Source organism: Durio zibethinus, chromosome 15 (genome assembly GCF_047325235.1).
Source record: "Durio zibethinus cultivar Kanyao isolate XHJ-2024 chromosome 15, ASM4732523v1, whole genome shotgun sequence".
Classification (NCBI taxonomy): Eukaryota; Viridiplantae; Streptophyta; class Magnoliopsida; order Malvales; family Malvaceae; genus Durio; species Durio zibethinus.
The window spans coordinates 21,712,422-21,732,632 of NC_143176.1; the positions used below are offsets into that span (position 1 = coordinate 21,712,422).

Below are 20,211 nucleotides of genomic sequence, written 5' to 3' on the forward strand. Positions count from 1 at the left end.
AATTTGGTAGATTTGGAGTGTTAAATATTGTAACTGATTGTATTGGGAATGTTTCGCTTGGTTTACTTAATTAAATTCACTGCTGCTTTAAACAGTCGGCAGGTGCAACATTTCCAAATTCCCTCTTTGTTTATAGAAATAATAGGGCTTAGAAATCAGCACAAATAGATTAAATTTGTCCACCAAGTCAATTTATTTTTCAATGATAACTTGCTAAGGCTGATTTATTTACTCTTGAAAATCAGTCCATGGGAAGTGGCTCATTTCCTGGATTCTGCTTCTCTTATGCTACTAAATATCCATGTGGCAGCACCTTGAATCAGAAACTTAGTCTAATATCTTGTCAAAATTGTCCCCCAAGTATTTTGGATTGGTGAAGGTTTTGCTAGGGGGAATTTTGTTGAAAGTTTACATGGCAAAGGATCAGATTACTACTATCTTCAGGTTCCATTATTTCTGCTGCATAATTGCAATCCTTTCTGTATTTTCTTTCATCCCAATCTTTTATTGGTGTCATTTTTCGGAAAATTGCTATTCCATAAACCAAATAATGATGCAAAAGCCAAAGGAAGACATTGACCTACTTACATTCCTTTCTGCCTGGAATCATCTTTTTTTCCCTTCTGATCCTCCTCCCAAAATCCTTCAAATTGCCCTTTTTGTCCAGAAATGGCCTCATAGATCTCATGCAGGAGGACTTGAAAGGCATGCCTTGACTATACACCTTGCCCTTGCTAAAAAGGGCCATGAACTGCTCATTTTCACCACTTCTTCTCCAAATTCCTCCTTTACAAGATATCCATTTAGCAATTTAACTTTACACCTCTCAAAGCCAACAGCTGCTGGTTATCTGGTGCAGGCCGTGGTCTGGAAGCAATTTCAAACTCAAAACTCAACTGGGAGACCATTTGATGTGATCCACATAGAAAGCGTTGGACTGTTGCATACTCGAGCAAAGAACTTGACAAATCTAGCTGTTACTTGGAATGGAATTGCATATTCATTCTGACATCATTTTCCGCGGACTCCTGAAGAACAACAGGCTTATGTACTGACTGAAAGAGTTATGAAAGTTGTTGAAGAGGTGAGGTTTTTATCCGAGATATTCTCACGATGTTGCTACAAGTGATCATGCTGGAGATGTCCTGAAAAGGATTTACATGATCCCAGAAGAACGAGTCCATATCATTATCAATGGAGTAGATGTGGAGATTTTCAAACCTGATTTCTCTCAAGGAAATGATTTTAAAGAGAAGTTTGAAATCTCAAAAGGTATATCTCTGATATTGGGAATGGCTGGGAGATTAATGAAAGACAAAGGGCACCCTTTGATTTTGAAGCTTTGAAGCAAATATTCATGGAAAACAACAAATTCCTAGGTGTTATTGTTCTTGTTGCTTGTGATGGTCGTTGGGGCACTAGATTCAGAGATTTAGGGGCCAATGTACTTGTTTTGGGTCCATTGGAACTAGCTCAATTAGCAAGGTTTTATAATGCAATAGATATTTTTGTGAATCCAACTCTTCGAGCTAGAGGATTGGATCATACTTTGTTAGAAGCATTGCTCACTGGGAAACCATTGATGGCTACAAGACTTGCCAGCATCACAGGGTCAGTAGTTGTCAGACCAGAAATGAGTTAAACTTTCTCACCTACAGCGGTGTCCTTAAGAAAGGCTCTCTATAGGGTTTGGAATGATGGCAGAGAGGTTTTGGTGAAGAAAGGCAAGACTGCTAGGCAAAGAGGGTTGCAATTGTTCACCGCCACCAAAATGGCAGCTGCATATGAAAGACTAATTCTCTGCATATCAAAAGAATAATATTGCAAATACCAAAATCCATAAAATTGGCATATGAATGTTAGTTTCGTATTCAAGTTTATGACAGCAAGTGGTGCAAGAATCAATAATATCCTCTTTAAGGTGGTACCTCTTTTTAAGGCTTGGTGAATTTCTATGATCTCTATCTCATTGATAGTCCCGACCGTCCATAGAGCGGAGGAAGAGTTGTACAACAAATCTTTCTGTATTATAGGCAGTAGGTGAGGCAACAAAGTTTCTGACAGTTGTCACCGTTAACTAAAGAGCATTGAACAGAAAAATTTCTGTACATAGCGTACTTACTCTTTGCAGCCAGATGTGGACCTATAAATTCTTGGTTTATTTAGGCAAGAAAAGCAAGTGGCATGGTATGGAATTTGCATTTCGTATTTAACTGCAAATATCTTGAGAAAATGGGATATCTGCACCTGGAACCATGTGCTTTGGCAGCCAAGCATAGTCAGTAGAAATATAGCAGTAGAATTAGCTTTCTTGCTCACTGCCACTGGAAATATTATGATATGCTACTTGCACTTCACTGATCTTGCATTTAATTTCTTTTCCTTGAAAAAGGCGATCCTTATATATGAATAATGAAAAGGGTATTGCTTGTATGTTAAGTTTTGTTGTGTAACTTTCATACATAGCAAAGAGATGGTATTTTGGGTACAGAATCTCAAGCATTGATATCGACAGTTAAAAAAGAAAGCCTAAATTATCTATCAGTTCTCAGCCCTTGCACACATTAGTGGGGAGGATGGGTAGGAGCATCTAAACATATTCCACTCTCCTCAGCCAAAGAACTTATCCCACGGCAGAGTCTATAATGTGGTGATGGATTCTCAACATTCATTTTCAGATAAAATTATGAGAAAAGATACTGTATTACAGAAAGGATTTGAAATCCTAAGTGCCAGAATTTATTTATGCTTCATGTCTTCCATGATTATTTGCTTGCTTTTATGAATTCCTGCAAAATGTCAAGATTAACAAAGAGTATATTATATCAGAAACCCAACTGAAATCTTCAGAGAATTTTGTTCATAGAAATATAAAAGTTGCTATATCATAAGTTTGCACATTTTCTTCACCATGCCCATATCATAAGTTTACCCATTTTCATGTTTGCTAGTTTCTTGGTTCATAAGTAGACGATGCCCATATCATTAGTTTGCACATTTTCATAGTTTACACGTGTTTGATATGAAATAAACAAATATGCATACACAAATTGTCAGGTTTATTCGTAAGGAACAATGCAGTTTGCTTTTCAGAAACTGTAAACCTATTGCTAATGCAAACAAAACTTTAAGCAGTTAAAGGGTTTGGTTAAGTGAGAAAAGTAGTTAAGTTTTGTAAATGAAAATACCTTGGCAAACTGATAAAGAATTCATATGCATTCGAAAACTAGGATCTAATAATAAAGCGAACCTGCAGAAATCCAAGTCAAGTTTTTAGATGTTGGTATAGCCTAAATTCATAGTTGCATTGATCATCATCTAGAATATCAGTACCTTGCCACCAGTTTCCTCTAGAAGCATCCTGTGAATTGGTTCCATCAGGGTCTTCTCCTCCTCCATCTTTCTTAAACTATGCGTTCACGAAATATATATGGTACAATTACTTTCATACATCTATCATAAAGTAATTTTTTGTATCATAGTCAACCAGTGAAGACTCACAATGGGGTATGATGTAGACGACTGGGTAATGGAGGAACGGGAACATATGTCTTGACCACCATAGTAAAGAGATGAACTTAAATGGCACGGTTCCACCCTTCCTTCCTGAAAACCAGAGTTCCTGTCCTTGTTGGGAATGTTATAGTTTGCACTCTCAGCAAGTGAAGCTACAATGTATGAGCAAAAACAGGAAAGAAACAAGAATAAGACAAATTTATACTGGATTTACATTGTCAAATAAGTAAGAAGTATTGAATTTTTCACAAAATGAGGATAATAATTTCAAAGAATGAGGGAAATTAATACTAAAAGCCAATGAAACACAGCTTCCAGGGAAGCAGTAAACATGAAAGTAATTTAGAGAAAATTTGATAATAGGTCCTCAGATGACTCTTACTGAAAACGGAAAAATTTTGAGGATATGCTCCTATTGACACAAAAGTACTTGAGTTGACAAGCAAATAGACCTGGAATTTGTTTTTCACAATGCTGCACAGTTCAAGTAATAAGAAAGGTCTTGACCTGAGGGCTGAGGGAAGAAATGGACTGAAATTATAAGAAGACAAAATATCCCGATCAATAACCTTGCATTCCGTGTCTCCAAGCTGAACCTTCTAAAGGCTGTTTTGGCCAAGATTCTAGCGCCTTAGAGCTTGAATAGTTCCTCCCTCCCACCTGAAATTTCAAATGAAGAAAGCTCCCTATAAAGGCTAGAAATCAGATTACAGAAAATTCATGGTTTCCACATTTTTGCACTTGTATTCCAGAACAGCAGAACTGGCACTTTCACCCTTTGATTGAAGTTACAAATTAAAGAAGAGACTGTGTGATATGGAACTTTTCAGCTTCAGTTTAAAGAGTTCTGATTATATGCTAGAAAAAGTCATATTTCAGATAAAGGAAAATTACTAGAGCACGAAGTATGTCCAATCAGCAGAATCCAATACGTGAAAAAGAGAAGAAAGATAAGAACCGAAGAAAAGAAAACCAAAACAAATGCTGTCCCAATATAAAACAGTGTATATACCATAGGTGGAGGTGGAAAAATGGAACTGAAAATCCCTTTTGATGGTGATGATGATGATGACTCCTGGGAACCAAAAAGACCAGCAGTAAATGAGGAAGAAGAACCAACTTGTCTCTTACTCTCCATTTCCTTTTCTTCTTTGACAAACAAACCCAACAGAATTGAATTCCCAAGTAAAAGAACTAATCAAATTCTGTGTACAGACCTTCAAAGAAAGATAAGATTTGACGAGAGATTACAAAGGAAAACAGCACTGCAAGTGAAGATCACAGTACATGGGAGGACGTATCTCAAACTGTCTTAGTAACCATCAAATATATATACACAAATTGCCATTTGCAGCGCAGCCCATGTGCCCATCATCAATAAAAAAATGGTGTTCGATGACTATATTTTATGGTAATTTTTTTTCACCTTTTCTTTGAAAATCAAATATTTGAAGGAATTTTTCTCTGCAGTTTCCTCTCTCATTCACATTTGGATCTCTGCAATATAATATCAATCTTACTTTTTTCAATTGAACATAACGGATAAGTGCCACCAGGGGTCCACTTGGCATCCCAAGTGGCTAACCATTTACTGCCACCTGTCCTCTAATGGATAAATGCACCCTCTCTTGGCTCTATAGGGTCAAAAAAAAAAAAAAAAACCCTCAAGTTCATTCTATCTCTTACCTCTTACTTGGGCTAATGACCTTTCATTGGAATAATTTTCTTTGGATATAGCTCCAATAGGGCTTGAGTGAAGGAGAGATGAGAAATTTCTATTCCTGTGATCCCACATCAAGATAAATAGATAAGGTTGTTCTCCCCACTCAACTTTATTAATAGCAGGCATAACCCTTTTATGTGCTCTTAATAGTTGACTTTAATTATTCTACTTTAAATACCAAAGTTGATGGTACTAAAATACCATCAAAATGATACCATTTATGCCTGAAGCTACTCAACGGATGATCATATTGTTTGTGTTTTTTCATGAAGAAGATACTAAAATGCATCTCCTTCATTATCTTCTGCTTTCCTTATTTATTGCTGTCTGTTGTATACTAAACTGGTTAGTCGAACCAAATTGAGAAATAGTTCTGTTTTTCCATCAATATATCCACATTTTAACATTGTCGAAATTCCCATTGCTTTTCCAGGAATGAGGTGGGGTTCCAGTTCCATGTTATAAGCAAATTGCATCTTATTAAGAGCAAAGTTAGTACTGTTGTTAGTCAAAAATATGGTTCAATCATTGAGATAAAGTTGATGTGTCAGCTCACTCAATTGGATTGACTAATTTTTCCTGGCACATATCCTCGAACGTTGTGGTCATTTTCACATGATGATTTTCGCCATGGGAAAAATAATGGTTGAGAGAGCAAGCTATGATTTTGTTTGACAAGAACTTTGAATCTAATGTCTCACCATGTTGAAAAGCATATCATGTTATTTGTACTCTCTTCCTACATGTTTGAACTCGATATCTTTTTGGCTGTAAGAATTTACTTGGGAGTCCATGGAATGGAATCCATGCGTATATCAAATTTGTGAAATAAAATGATGAGTGGGATAATGATAAGTATGATTAATCAAGATGAAAATTGATTCCAAGTTCACCAACAATATTGATCAACTTTCATGCAACTTGTGGGAATCCATAATTGGTGGTAGTAGCTTGAAACATACTATTTTTTTTTTAATTGTTGAAGTTTAAAATCATAGTTTCAGAATCCTATCGTCCTTTTCCTTTATCACTTTGTTGATATTTCCAAAAGCGAGGTCCATAATTGTAACTGAGAATAAAGCTATATGTACAGAGAGACTGACTACAATACATTGACAAAACAAAAGAAAAAGGAAAAGCGTGAGCGGCAGGATTCGAACCTGCGCGGGCGAAGCCCACATGATTTCTAGTCATGCCCGATAACCACTCCGGCACGCCCACTCTGTTATTGCAAGAGTCCTAATCTATTTCTAGTCCTTGATCTCTAAACTACATTTTTTTTAGTTCTTTTTATTTGTTTATTTCACAGAAATACCTGGATTTTATGGCCATGGGCTGTGATGAGATGTTGAAAGGGTATCATGGTTAAGGCAATATGCTAGGGAAAAAATGTGGTTGAAAGAGAGAGCCAATATCAAGCAATCTTATCTATTTTACATATAGATATGCTAAACCTGTATTAATATACTGCAATACAGATTTGCAAATTATCTTCCTTAGAGCCTCCCTTTTACTGATATGCTAGATTTACATCACAGATGCAAAATATGTAGCTCTTTGAACCCATTTTTCTGCATTTCTATATTTTTGTTTGGTTGAATTGAAAATTTCAAATTAAACAAGATTACAAGCATAGTATTTTTTTTTTTTTTTGAACTATAAGCACAGTAAATATTAGACCTGCATTTGAGTCCAGCACTTATTTTTCCCCTTTTTCTCCTTCTACTAGTTGAGCCACATCAGGATTAATATTAAACTAATCAAATTCTTTTTTGGCACATGAATGATCAATTCACAATTACATAATAATGTTGTTGAAGATGCTGCCAGGTCAATGGCAGCTTGCAACAAATGCAAAGAGGAACAGTGCCAAAAGATTTTATGTCAGCTTAGCATTAACTCCAATGCAAAAACTAGCTTAAATGGACAAGCATCCAAATCTATATCTGAAACTGAAATGGCCACTTCATCTCAGATTTCAAGACAAATAGAAAAGGCTAGTGTGACCCAGATCAGCATTTGATTGAGAGACAGAGATGACCAGCATGTGATGTGAGAACTCCTAGTCCCGGAACCGGATAAACAACTTACGGACATTGATGAGAAACAGATACTCATCATTATTCATGGCATGTGCTCTTATATATATTTTACTTGAATGAAATTTTAAGGAGGAAGCTGAGGCACCTAAAGAAATTTCACCATACAGTCACACAGCGCTAGGACAGATGGAAAAGCAAAGACGGAGCCATTGCCGCGGGCTTATACTCGTTCCACTGCCATTCCAAGGCCACATAAATCCAATGCTTCAGCTTGGCTCCATTCTTCATTCCAAGGGATTCTCCATCACAGTTGTTCACACTGCATTCAACTCCCCTATCCCCTCAAACCATCCTGAATTTCGTTTCGTATCCATAGGTGATAACTTATCTGATGAAGTCATCTCTTCTGGCAATCTAGTGGTTCTTATATCACTTCTCAATGTGAATTGTCAAGTGCCCCTCCAGGAATGTTTGGTTAAGATGGTAGAACAGCAGGAAGAAAAAGAAAAGATTTCCTGCATTATCTATGATGAATGCATGTACTTCTCTGAAGCAGCAGCAAAGCATGTGAAGCTGCCAAGTATTATTTTGCGCACCACCTGTGCTTCAACATATTTTTCTCGAAATGCGATTCCCCAACTCAAAGTACAAGGTTTTCTTACTTCGCAAAGTATGTATCATGTTTTATAGCACCTAGAAAACCTTCATAGAGCATTTTCAGTTTTATCAATCAAAAGAGTCAATATTTTTGCAAAACCCTTTTTCTCTTTTCTGAATCTAAATGTCACTGTATTTCAAATGAAAGATTCCAGAAAAGCATATTACAAAACTTAGATTCCTAGCGTGCAGCCATGCTTTGCCCACAGTATTTGTTCTGCAGTTTCACGTGGTAGAACCAGTAATCGAGGGGCTCCTGATCTAGACTGTAGCATATGTTTAATCATAGCCTTTGAATCATTGATACTAGAATTTTTCTTTTTGGTCGACATAGGTTCAACATCTCAAGACTTGGTGCCTGGGCTTCATCCCCTCAGATTCAAGGATCCGCCCGTTTCCAAATTCGGAACACCAAAAAATTTCTTGCAGTTGATATCTAATATGTGCAACACAAGAACATCTTCAGCTGTTATCTTGAATACAATTGATGTCCTCGAACAATCATCATTGCAAAAGATTCGCAAACAATGCAAAATTCAAATATTCCCTATCGGTCCGTTGCATAAAGTTGCTCCGGCCTCCTCAAGCAGCTTAATAATGGAGGACACCAGCTGCATTAGATGGCTTGACAAGCAAGTTCAGAACTCAGTTCTATACGTAAGTTCGGGAAGTGTAGCAACTATAGACAAGAACCAGCTAGTTGAAATGGCTTGGGGTTTGGCCAATAGCAAGCAGCCATTCTTGTGGGTTATTAGGCCTGGGTCGGTTGACGATCTGGAATGGAACCAGTTGTTGCCTGAGGGTTTCATGGAAGCTGTTGGAGAAAATGGTTGTATTGTAAAATGGGCACCCTAAACACAGGTTTTAGCACATGGCGCTGTCGGAGGGTTTTGGACCCATTGCGGTTGGAATTCAACACTGGAAAGCATATCAGAAGGGGTTCCAATGATCTGCAAACCATGTTTTGGTGATCAAAGGGCCAATGCAAGGCATGTCAGTCACGTATGGAAGATCAGCTTACACTTGGAGAATAAATTCGAAAGAGGAGAGATAGAGAGAGCAATCAAGAGGCTAATGGTGGATAAAGAAGGGGAAGAAATGAGGCAAAGGGCCAAAATTTTGAAGGAGAAGGTTGAAATCTGCATCAGAGAAAGGGGTTCTTCCTACAATTCCTTGAATCAGTTAATTGAGATGATTATAGCACTTTGATCACATAGCTGGCATTGCTACGGCCAGGGCTAGCCTCAAATGCCCAATGCAACAGACTCTGCAGTATAGTTTGTGACCCGGTGCCATGTGTGGGCAAAATTTCCAAGAACACACCAAGATATTCTATAAAGTCTTTTGATATCTTATGGAAGAAATACAAGATTACAATAGTGCCAATAAGCATACAGTGTATGGTAGCATTTTAAGATTGTGCTCAAGTTATTTCGGTGTCTAGTAGCAATTATACATCTTGTAATAACTGCATTCATTTGCCTACACAAGTCTGTGTCCTAAGTCAAAACAATCACACAAGATAATCGTAAACACACCACTATGCAGTGCAGCAGAGTCCTAAAATACACGACATAGATACTCCTCTTGGGGCAATAATACCGCCCCGGAGTAATTCTGCAAGGTATACACAAAGGAGAAAGATGGTTACTTGCCGGAATGACAATGACACTCATAAGAAATAAAAAATTACCAATCCATTGCTAATTAAAGGACAGAAATAAGGAAAACAATCAAAATAGATAATATTCTTGCAGCAAAAAGATTTCAAGTTTAAAAGAAGATCTTACCTAATAAGCAAAGAAAGTAACTGACTAAGTATGGAGATAATTAGCAGCCATCATCAGCTCCAGAGTCAGTTCAGGTTCAATGTGGAACTCAGTCTCTTTACCCCTGACCAAATGTTAACTCTTTGTTCAGTGCAAAACAAAAAGAGCAAGAGCTCATAAACATAACTCAAAGTTAAAATAGGTAATTTGAGCAATCAAAAAAAGTAAACAAGTCAGTTGATAGTTCATGCACAACAAAATAAATTTGATGAGTTTGAGAAATTGTATCATTGTTAAAATATCGTACGGCATAGAATGAGGATATACAAAGCACTCTATTTTTTGTATTTTAAAATTCAAATATCTAATATCTATATTCTATACTCATCCAAGTGGAAGTATACAATCACGCAGGAAGAGGATACCATGCTCAATGATCCAATATCGACAGCCTATTCCATGCCAAAGTGTATTCCTCTAGTTCCATCAGGAAACTAATGCTTATTTTCAGATGATAAATTTTTTAATAGAGATTCTAACTACAGTTGAAACAACCAGAATATTTTTAAAAAAATGTGTCTTGGCTCGTTTATATCACAATAAAACATGATGAATTGTTACAGAAGCATCTTAAGCTGACACTAAGAAACACATTATGTAAAATGGAGTGCTAAAATCTTTATATAGCAAGGAAAAGTGTGCAATGTTGATTTCCACTTTAACAACGACCCCTCTCAACTGAAGAAGCTATTAATGAATAGTCAAAGACTTCAATGAAACCCTAACATTTGCTTCTAAGTTAAAACAATGAAGGTGTTCCCAGTATATAATTTGATAATTCACCTCCAGGCTCCTGCATAATCATGCTAGAACTCTCCTAGTGAAAATCGACAACCAACATGGGATTCATTCACATACTGTTTATCAACGTATTTCATATCTCATAAAGCTAAAATTCAAGTAAAAAAACACAAACCTGGAATATTGAAGAGACCAATAGAAATACTGACAGATTTTCTCAAGAATCACAGCACTTATCTCCGGGAAAGTCACTTCCCCATGCTCCGTCTCCGCAAATCCACCTTCATAATCACCCAAAAGAAAAAAAAAAAAACGAAACAAAACAAAAAAAAACAAAATATTACACCTTACCATAAAAAAACCAACTAAGAACTCAGAAGTCCAGTTTTCCTAAAAGACTAAACAAAGAGATATAGGCACCTGGGGAAGTAAGCATGTTACGGATGGTTTGAGAAACCATGGCAGCTTCCTTGTCAATCACAAATTCGATCCCTTCAGCGCTGATGAGTTTCACCGTGTCTTCTTTCTTCATCTTTTCTCTCTCCGCTTATCTGCAATCTGGACAGATCGCGACGATGGCTTATTTGAAAATAAAATAAGAGGAAAAATTTTCTGTATTTACCGGATTCTTTTTCTTTTTTTTTTTTCTTATTTCTATTACATTGCGTTTTTTCAGGGGAGTTAGATTTAAGAATGCTCTCAGTTGTCGCGCGTGTTTCTCACGGTACGAAGATCGATTGAGGGTGTTTGGATAGCGGGTTTACTTCGGCATGACTTAGCGAAATCATGGATAGGATAACCATGGCTGCCTTATTGCTCAAATTTATATCTAAAGTCGTAGGTTTAAATGAAATTGTGTGTAAGTTTGATTATTTAATATATTATAATTTGTTAATTGATTATTATTAATTATAATTTAATTATAATCTAATAAATAATTATTTAATTAATTATATAGATATAGTATTTAACTATAATTTTAACAATTTTAAAAAATACTATTATTTATAAATTCAAATGTGAAGATGAAAGGTTTTTCTTTTTTATAAAGTTTGATATGTATTAATGAAAACTTTAATTACAATTAAATAACATATCATTGAAACAAAATCTCATGAAAATGAAAATCCAATGATTATGATCTACGTTTTTTCATAAAATTTTGCATTTTACTTTGAAAATATATAAAAAAGAAACATAATAACTAATAAGTGATGGAAATCACAATCATCTTTAACCTTTTTTGGTGCCTATTATGTAAGGTTCATCATTCACTTTTATATTATGTAATAATAGTTTGTAATAATGTTACTTTAACATTTACTTTATATATATATATAATAAAGATCCACTTATATTAATGTAATTTATATTTTTTTAGATCGTTTGATCAAAATTATTAAATTTAAAATTATTTGAATTCAAATGAATCATAAATTTAATTTTAATATAAGAATGTAAGAATTATATTAATATAATTGGATCTTTCTTCTATATATATATATATATATATATATTGATAATTTCTATCTATCCTTTTTTTTATTATTTTATTTATCTAATTTCCTTGAATAAAGTTTAGCAATAATGGTTTTAATCATTTTGTCATTGACTTCAAATTGATAATGAACCTTATAATTGACTTGAAAAATAGCATTCCCATATGTAATTGAATGAAAATAACTTTGTTATCTGAATTTTAAAATTGCTAAATATAGTATTAATTCATGAATTAACACATACATAGATGCATGCATTTTTTTTTTGTAATATTTAATTATATATTAGAGGTAATTTTTTTCTTTATTAATTTCGTCCACTAGTCACAAGAATTGATTTCGAAACTTTCAAACAAATATTTATTAAATTCTGATAATTAAAGAATTTGTCGAAAAACAAGTTAGTTTTTTTTTTTAATTTAAACTTATGAATCAAAAACATTTTATTAATTGTGATTTCTGCAAATTTATAAAAATATTATATAAAAAAAAATTTAGGATTAATGATAAGAATTTTTGGGAGTGAAACCGGTTTACTTCAAATCATATTTTGTTAGATTTTTTTTTATATTACATAATATTATAAAAATTTAAAATCTGAATCTTCATTTAATTTAAATAGAACTAAATTTTATCGATTCAATTAAATTTGATTACTGATTTTTATTTTTTATTTTTATATATTATTTTAATATAAAATTTTAATATATTTAAATAGATTTTGATATAAAATTATTGTTTTTATTTTATAAAAATTAAAAATATATGTAAAAATTAAAAAATTCAATTTCATTTATTTTTTTTGTTACATCTCAATTTAAAATTCGATTCGAACGTAATATATGAATTTAATATCCGAATTTGATTTAAATCAAATAAAAAAATTAATTCGAATTAATCCGAACATCATAATTTTAAATCAATTTAAATTTTTTCTCACCCCTAAATTTTTCTTGATGATTAACATAATTATTATTTTTTCGATAAGATAAATTTGTTAGAAAAATGGTATATATTTCGAATTTCTAACAAAAGATGATTACATATCGACCAATAAAACTCTCATTATTTCCTAATCATATGATAGAAGAATCTTTATGTCATTCATATTTAAATAAACCCATTAATGAAATAAAAATAAAATTATGAAGGTGACATGATGACATTTGGAAAATGATATTCTACAACCACTTTAAATCTTTTGACCAAACATCAACCAATCAAAAGAAACCATCAATTACAGTAAACCGACCATGATTCAATTCGACGACATCCGCAACAGTAAGCTACTTAGAAAGAGCTGGAGACCGTAGTTCTGATTGCGCTGGATTAAAGCTCAAGAAAAAGACAAATTCAGGGATTATATATTGGGTTAACAAACGAACATATTACCTTTTGAAATTGTTTTTTTCATAAAATTGCCACTCGAACGACACCGTTTTGCCTTACCAAAAAGGTAAATATTAAATAAAATAATAAATCGGATTAGATTTAATTTGATTTAATTTTTTCAAATAATATATAATATTATAAATATTTAAAATTTGATTCAAATTTAAATTATTATTTTTTTAAAATTGATGCAATTGAAATTAAATTTTATTAATTTAATTTGATTTGATTTATTAATTTTTAAATTTTAAATTTTTTATATATTTTTAATAAATTTATATATAAAATAAATATTTTTATTTTATAAAAATTTTAAATATATAAAAAAATTAATAAAAATATATAATTCATTTGATTTTTAAAATTTTTTTATTATGATCAGAAATTCAATTTCAACTTAATATATATATATATATTTAATATTTAAATTTGATCGAAATCAACTAAAAAAATTTAATCCAATCGAATTAAACATTGTAACTTTGAATGGATTTTCGATAATCTTAATTTATTTTTCATCTCTAACGAAAACCGTAATAAAATAGAAAATTTATATATATTTAATCTTGCCCGTTTCAGAAATCAAAATCAAAGCCCTTCCTGGCATGGCCCCCTTTCCCACTTCTCTACATTACCCGTTGTTTTGTCCATTTCCTCTCATTCGATAACTGCTCTTTTTTCTTTTTTTTTTTTTCTGAAATTTATAGTATAATTTCTCCAAAATTATCAATTTTCCTTTTTGAAAATTTTCTCTTCTCGATCTATCCGGTTCGGGTAAGTTCAATGGCATCCAGATCTCTCTCTTTTTTTTTTTCCTTTATTTTTTGATTGATTGATTTTTGGATCTTGCAGATTTGAGAGAGAAGAGATAAGATAAGAGAGAAGGGGAGGAATGGCGCATAGAGTAGACCACGAGTACGATTACCTTTTCAAGATCGTGTTGATCGGCGATTCTGGAGTTGGAAAATCGAATATTCTCTCTAGGTTCACTAGAAATGAGTTTTGTTTGGAATCTAAATCCACTATCGGCGTCGAATTCGCTACCAGAACTCTCCAGGTTTTTCATCTATGCAATCAACTCCTCTTTCATCCATCTTCATGTTCTTTTTTTTTTTAATTATCTGCTGAATTTTGCCTGATAATTCTCTATCTTTGATATTTTTAAGTGTATTTGAATACTTATAATCTGATTTAGTTTAGGAATTAATTAAATAACTATTACATAAAAGGGTCATTTCAGTAATATTACATGACGAATCCAATTGCTTTCTCTTGCATTCTGATCATCGAAGGCACTTCCATTTCATTTTTTTGCATTGAAACAATGTAGTTGAGTTGAGATGATTGTTTCATTTCTATTTTTTAGTAACGAATTCTACATGTAAGAAATGTTCAAGAGTTGATCAATTCAAAGGGTTTTTTTTTTTTTTTTCTGTTGGCTGATTATTTTATTGAATTAAAAATTAAGTTATTTTATTAATCCAAGCTGTTATTATGCCGTTTTACTGCCATTTTTAATAATAGGAGCACATTGTTCTTATTTATGGGCCCATGATATAATTGAGACTTTGAGTCTGAATAAATAATCCTTTATTGCATTTGCCAGCCTGTCATATTAGATTTATTAGAACCTTCTTTTGATCCTTTGTTAGTTAGTAAAACATGGTAATGCAATATCAATGGATGTAGGAGAGTTCGAATCTGTTGGAAAGTTGTGAGAAGATAATTTTTTATGAATTCGTTAGGTCTGACGTAGATAAACATAATTGGATTTATCTGGGGAGGGGATGTTCCGGGTGAATCTTAAGAATTCGTAACCACTGAAAAGAATCATGGTAATGTAATTTGGTAAATTGTTGCCTTGTATTTTGCTGTTAATTTCAATTCTTTATCATAATACAGGTAGAGGGAAAGACTGTTAAGGCACAGATTTGGGATACGGCAGGTCAGGAGAGATATCGAGCTATCACTAGTGCTTACTACAGAGGAGCTGTTGGTGCACTTCTTGTCTATGACATAACCAAGAGGCAAACCTTTGATAACGTTCAGAGGTGGTTGCGTGAATTGAGGGACCATGCAGATTCTAACATTGTCATCATGATGGCTGGAAATAAATCTGACTTGATTCATCTCAGAGCTGTTTCTGAGGAGGATGGTCATGCTCTGGCCGAGAAGGAAGGCCTTTCGTTTCTTGAGACATCAGCGCTGGAAGCAACCAACATTGAGAAGGCATTCCAAACCATATTAAATGAGATCTACCATATCATAAGTAAAAAGGCATTGGCAGCACAAGAAGCAGTTTCTAGTACCACGCTTCCTGGTCAAGGAACCTCCATTAATGTCTCTGATGCTTCAGGGAACACTAAGAAAGGATGCTGTTCTTCTTAAAAGTGATAGGTTATATTCAAATCGAAAGTATTTTTTTTTCACTTTTTTTGTCAATTTTTGACTGCGAGAGAGACATGAGAATACTTATTTTTACTTAATTGTGGTAAGGAAGCTTGTGATATTTTACACAAACCATATTGTTAATAGCTTGGAAAGGCCTGCTTTTTCTTTGCTCTTTTCTCAACATGTTTCCCTCAAAAAGTGAGGTTGGAAGGTTCAATGGGAAGTTGCTACTGGAAACAAAGAAGTATGATTTGTTTTATTTGATAAGTCAGTTGTGATGAAAGTGTATCCTTTAAGATTTACTGTCCCTATATTTTTCAGCATCACTGGGTCAGCCACGACAATGAATGGCTTATTCGAAGAACATGGTTGTGAGAACTGTGAGGTATGAAATAGATCTTTGTCTGAATTCAAATGCCTGTTAATCTCACCTGCAGGTTACCATGTCAAGGAAACGAGAGTTCAAGAAACTTGACTCTGTTCATTCAAATGGAAATAAAGAGGCCGAACAAGAAAAGAATAATGTGTGAGGAAATTAAAGCCCCTTAAACTTGGTGGCTGTTTGACCAAAATAAAAACACGCATAAAAGATTGGAAGACAGTGCCAAGGAGAGAAATCCTCCCTCTGTAATATTTACAACAATATGCGTTTATCATATAATGTTGAATTCTTAATTTTAGTAATATTTACAATAATTGTGTCTATTACGAAATATTAAATTTTTAATTTTAATAATCAAATTTAATTTTTGATAATTTCAAATATAAAATAAAAATAAATGGGACATAACATAAGCACCTCGAACGTGTTGCTGAGAAATCAAATCAAGTAGCTTACAAGCATGCACATTGCAGCGCCACTCACAAATCCAATCTTTCCAAGTCATTAACTCAAAAAAGGTTAATATGATTACTAATTCATAAATTATAATGAAATGTGTAATGTAATACTTGAGTTTTAAAAATTTTTAATTTAATATTTAAACTATGAATCTATCAACTTAACGTGATACTCATATTTAACGTAACTAACTCTAGATAATACCATTTGATTAATAAATAATTCTCTAATTATTAGATTAGTTATTAAATTTATAATTTAAGTATCATATTAAAAATTTTTAAAATTTAAGTACTATATTAAATATTTCATTATAGTTTAAATACTTTTAATGACATTAACCTGTTCAAAAATATATCATTTATGCCAAAGCAACAGCAAGGTTCAGAAATCTTTTTGATGCTTTAATCTACATTCTCCTGCAAAATTTGTTGAGAAACTAGTAAAAGACTACTCGATTTGTATAGTTATGTGATGAATTTTGTAAGTTTTTTGACAGTAATCCCTGATCTTGCCAAGTAACTCATTAGAGCTGACTCCAGGCTCAGCTACTACATGGCAGGATAATACAAGTTTCCCAACAGTTATAGCCCATACATGGAGGTCATGGATATTTTGGACTCCGTTGATTCCCTTGATACCACTTTCCAGCATATCAATATTGATGTCACTTGGCGTCCTTTCCATTAATATACCAAAGATATCTCTAAGCATGGGTAGAGTGGTACAAAGAGCAATGGTAGAGAAGACGAGGGTGGAGAGAAGATCAACTATCAACCACTTTGGTTTTATCCAGATAACAGCTCCAGCAATCATTACCCCAACAGATTGAATGAGGTCAGCCATGACATGCAAGTAAGCTCCTTGTAGATTTATGTTCAATATCTTGGTCTTCGCTGGACTGCTTGGCACCAGACTAGTCTCCTCTTCAGTTAAATCACAAGGTTTCCCTCTTTCATGGTCATGATGATGGTGATGGTGGTGGTGATGTTGTTGATGATCTGTGTCCCCACAAGCATGGTGGTGAGTGTGGTCATGACCCAGCCAAAGGACCATTACTAAGTTGATAATAAATCCAAATGCAGCAATTTCGAACATAAGTAACCCGTTTACCTCTTTATTTTTGTGTAGAATTCTGTCAAGTGCTTCATAAATTAAGAGTGCAGATATAAGCCATATAAGCTGCACTGACAAAAGAGCACCCAGGACTTCAAGACGATTGAATCCGAAAGATTGGTATGATGTTGCCTTCCATGCTGAAGCCCAGACAGTTACAAGAGATATGGAGAATCCAGCAACATCAGTAAGCAAGTGAGCTGCATCTGTCATAACTGCAAGGCTGTTGGATTTCACTCCACCAATAATCTCTACTAACATAACCATAAGATAGAAAACAATAAGCCCAGAAAGTTTGGTTGCTGACATCCATCGTTGCTTAGATTCCAAAGTAGCGTTTTCTTGCTTGGAAAAGGCACAAACAGAGCAGCATTCAGAATCTAGTGGCATCGAAATGACATCATTTCCTTCAGAGACCATTGGCATCTCAATTTTCTTCTGATCCTCAGCTCTCAAAATGGAGGCTTCATCATGTTCCATCTGCCTGGACAACATGGCCATTAAAGTCAAACAAACAAACTAGATGAGAGTAAGACCCCATCTACAGAAACCATAATTTCATTCAAACTGCCAAATCAGGAGTTCTAGGGGTTAGACCAGAAAAGAAAATGTGTGATTACTTAACTTGCCAAGATCAAGGGCATCAATAAAATTGCATGAGTTCGGTGATTTTAAATCTAAAAACAAGGCAATAGCCTTTCATTTTTCAAGAAACAGCAATAGTTTTAAATTGGGAGTAGATGGACAATTTCTCCAGGCTTCAAGCACAACCAAAACTTTTTAATCAACAGGACTGAACGAGCAGTCTAAGAATTAATATACATCATCCAATATCTCTTCTAAATGAAAAGGCATATCACTTTACACAAGATAGCTTATAAACTAAACTGAAAATTTGGGCATATCAATATCCACCTACAAAGGCATAAGGGATCAGCCAGGCAGATCTATTTTCACCTTGAGATCCTTCTCAAGTAATACCTTTTGAAATGTCATAAAATATCGATACAACCAAGTCTACACTCACCAGGAGGAGCCATGATCGCTTCTTTCAAATTCTCAACTCCACATAATAGGATCACTCCGGACGACTATCTTTCCCCTCTTTGTGCACTCTTCAGTTTTCGACATGGCTGACCAAAATGCCAAAGGTGAATTGTTGCACGTAGTCCTAAATGCTGCCCAATTTTTATTTTTTTGCTGTTATATGATTTCTGATGCCTATGAACCTCATTCTTCTCAACAGCAATCATTTATTGAGACCTTTCTTTTCTTTTCTTTTTTTTTTTCATTTTTTGTCCAGTTTCTTGACTTTACTATCTTCCAAAGTCAATCCACAATTCACAAACCTCATTCACAGTTCATTCACATATAAACACAAATGCAAAATAGGCAGCACAACAACACTTTCAACCATTAACCATACATTCAAAAAACAAACTGCAAAATTTTTCCTCTTTTCTTTTATACAAACATATGATCCTAGCTACAGCTCAAACACAAGAAAAGCAAAACACAAATTTTTCACAAGAAATCAAATACCCATTTCAGGAAATCTCAACAGAAACCCAAAACACAGAAAAATAAGTAAAAGTTGATGAATTTACCCGAGACCCAGAATTGAAGGAAGAAAAAGGAGAACTTTGGATTTGAATGCAGACTCTTCTTACTTCATGAATCGGCTTAGGTCAAAATTTATAAAAGGATAGATTTGATATGAGAATCATCTATGCTCTAAGCATGGAAACCAATTTATTCGGAGTTTCCATGTATTGCTGTCTGCGTTAGACGACAAACATAAAAATTGAAGAAGCATTTGTTTGATGTTTCAAGCGTTTCCTGTTCCAGAGAAAACGGAAAATCACCACTTTCTCGGAAAGTTTAGTTGCCACGCGCCCAAAAGCAATTGCAAAGGATTTTTCTGACCAAACTGTTGTCAAATAAAAAAAAAAAAAGGCCAAACAGGTAAACAAAATCAACAAAAAAAATATTTTTTTTATTTCTTCTTTTGAAAAAATGAAACTTTGTCTTGGTTCTTACCTTTGTATGACAAGTTTGAACAAGCCTTTTTTAAGCCTTCACCGTAATTAAATTGGATCAAATCAACAGCTAGCCTATGCTGTACTCCAATTTGTTTGGTTTAATTAGTATTTCAATTAATGGCCATAAACATAAACTTTTCCAAAATAGAAAGTATTATTGGTATGGATATTTTTAATGAGTTTGCTTTGTTTAGTTTTTTCACAATTATAGATCAATTAATTTTTTTATTTAAATATTTTCTTCAAAAATATTAATAAATTTTTTATCAATAATTACATATTATTATATAATAAAATATAAATAATTGAAATAAAAAAATGACAAAACAGGTAAGATTGTGACCTTTATCATTATCTAACTTAATCATGATTAAATAAAATCAATACTATATTAGAAATATAAGTTAAAAAAAAATAGGGCT

The 20,211-nt window shown here is 33.5% G+C and overlaps 3 protein-coding genes, 1 non-coding gene and 2 pseudogenes across 10 annotated transcripts; 2 read left to right on the forward strand and 4 right to left on the reverse strand.

The window, feature by feature from the left end:
- Window positions 1-2,648: 2,648 nt before the first annotated feature.
- Window positions 2,649-5,380, reverse strand: LOC111302144 (uncharacterized). 4 transcript variants are annotated; one of them, XM_089744813.1, is made up of 7 exons: window positions 5,203-5,380; window positions 4,529-4,591; window positions 4,086-4,202; window positions 3,502-3,668; window positions 3,334-3,409; window positions 3,189-3,250; window positions 2,649-2,789 (listed from the first exon to the last, which is right to left on the reverse strand). In XM_089744813.1, the coding sequence occupies exons 1-6, from the start codon at window positions 5,363-5,365 to the stop codon at window positions 3,234-3,236; spliced, it is 603 nt and encodes a 200-aa protein (XP_089600939.1). In that variant the 5' UTR covers window positions 5,366-5,380; the 3' UTR covers window positions 2,649-2,789; window positions 3,189-3,233. The 4 variants fall into 4 exon arrangements, with proteins under 4 accessions (XP_089600939.1, XP_089600940.1, XP_089600941.1 ...); XM_089744814.1 differs by lacking the exon at window positions 5,203-5,380 and adding an exon at window positions 4,943-5,156; XM_089744815.1 differs by lacking the exon at window positions 5,203-5,380 and adding an exon at window positions 4,943-5,146 and having other exon boundaries at window positions 4,086-4,176.
- Window positions 5,381-6,378: 998 nt separating this feature from the next.
- TRNAS-AGA (transfer RNA serine (anticodon AGA)) lies at window positions 6,379-6,460 on the reverse strand. Its single transcript has one exon. It is a non-coding gene; the product is annotated as a tRNA-Ser (tRNA).
- A 969-nt stretch (window positions 6,461-7,429) lies between these two features.
- On the forward strand, window positions 7,430-9,147 carry LOC111301363 (UDP-glucose iridoid glucosyltransferase-like; annotated as a pseudogene).
- A 121-nt stretch (window positions 9,148-9,268) lies between these two features.
- LOC111301367 (uncharacterized) lies at window positions 9,269-11,175 on the reverse strand. The gene is made up of 4 exons (XM_022896972.2): window positions 10,929-11,175; window positions 10,684-10,789; window positions 9,729-9,831; window positions 9,269-9,555 (listed from the first exon to the last, which is right to left on the reverse strand). The coding sequence occupies exons 1-3, from the start codon at window positions 11,038-11,040 to the stop codon at window positions 9,753-9,755; spliced, it is 297 nt and encodes a 98-aa protein (XP_022752707.1). The 5' UTR covers window positions 11,041-11,175; the 3' UTR covers window positions 9,269-9,555; window positions 9,729-9,752.
- A 2,807-nt stretch (window positions 11,176-13,982) lies between these two features.
- LOC111301364 (ras-related protein Rab11C-like) lies at window positions 13,983-16,086 on the forward strand. The gene is made up of 3 exons (XM_022896971.2): window positions 13,983-14,173; window positions 14,252-14,456; window positions 15,302-16,086. Exons 2-3 carry the CDS (start codon window positions 14,292-14,294, stop codon window positions 15,785-15,787), a joined length of 651 nt encoding a protein of 216 aa, XP_022752706.1. The 5' UTR covers window positions 13,983-14,173; window positions 14,252-14,291; the 3' UTR covers window positions 15,788-16,086.
- A 972-nt stretch (window positions 16,087-17,058) lies between these two features.
- LOC111301360 (metal tolerance protein B pseudogene) lies at window positions 17,059-19,713 on the reverse strand (annotated as a pseudogene). 3 transcript variants are annotated; one of them, XR_016328316.1, is made up of 2 exons: window positions 19,355-19,713; window positions 17,059-18,227 (listed from the first exon to the last, which is right to left on the reverse strand). The product of XR_016328316.1 is annotated as a metal tolerance protein B pseudogene, transcript variant X3 (transcript). The 3 variants fall into 3 exon arrangements; XR_016328314.1 differs by having other exon boundaries at window positions 17,059-18,231; window positions 19,355-19,709; XR_016328315.1 differs by lacking the exon at window positions 19,355-19,713 and adding an exon at window positions 18,775-19,334 and having other exon boundaries at window positions 17,059-18,231.
- Between the last annotated feature and the right edge of the window lie 498 nt (window positions 19,714-20,211).

Excerpts from the sequence above, each read along its gene's own strand:
- LOC111301367 (XM_022896972.2), bottom strand. The coding sequence starts at position 11,040 with ATGAAGAAAGAAGACACGGTGAAACTCATCAGCGCTGAAGGGATCGAA. Across the intron at positions 10,790-10,928 it reads TAACATGCTTACTTCCCCAG|GTGGATTTGCGGAGACGGAG; the intron begins GTGCCTATATCT and ends GTGATTATGAAG. Across the intron at positions 9,832-10,683 it reads TGGTCTCTTCAATATTCCAG|GGGTAAAGAGACTGAGTTCC; the intron begins GTTTGTGTTTTT and ends ACATTTGGTCAG.
- LOC111301364 (XM_022896971.2), top strand. The coding sequence starts at position 14,292 with ATGGCGCATAGAGTAGACCACGAGTACGATTACCTTTTCAAGATCGTG. Across the intron at positions 14,457-15,301 it reads TCGCTACCAGAACTCTCCAG|GTAGAGGGAAAGACTGTTAA; the intron begins GTTTTTCATCTA and ends ATCATAATACAG.
- LOC111302144 (XM_089744813.1), bottom strand. The coding sequence starts at position 5,365 with ATGCCTGCTATTAATAAAGTTGAGTGGGGAGAACAACCTTATCTATTT. Across the intron at positions 4,203-4,528 it reads TTTTTCCACCTCCACCTATG|GGAGCTTTCTTCATTTGAAA; the intron begins GTATATACACTG and ends TAGCCTTTATAG. Across the intron at positions 3,410-3,501 it reads CGTCTACATCATACCCCATT|TTTAAGAAAGATGGAGGAGG; the intron begins GTGAGTCTTCAC and ends GTGAACGCATAG.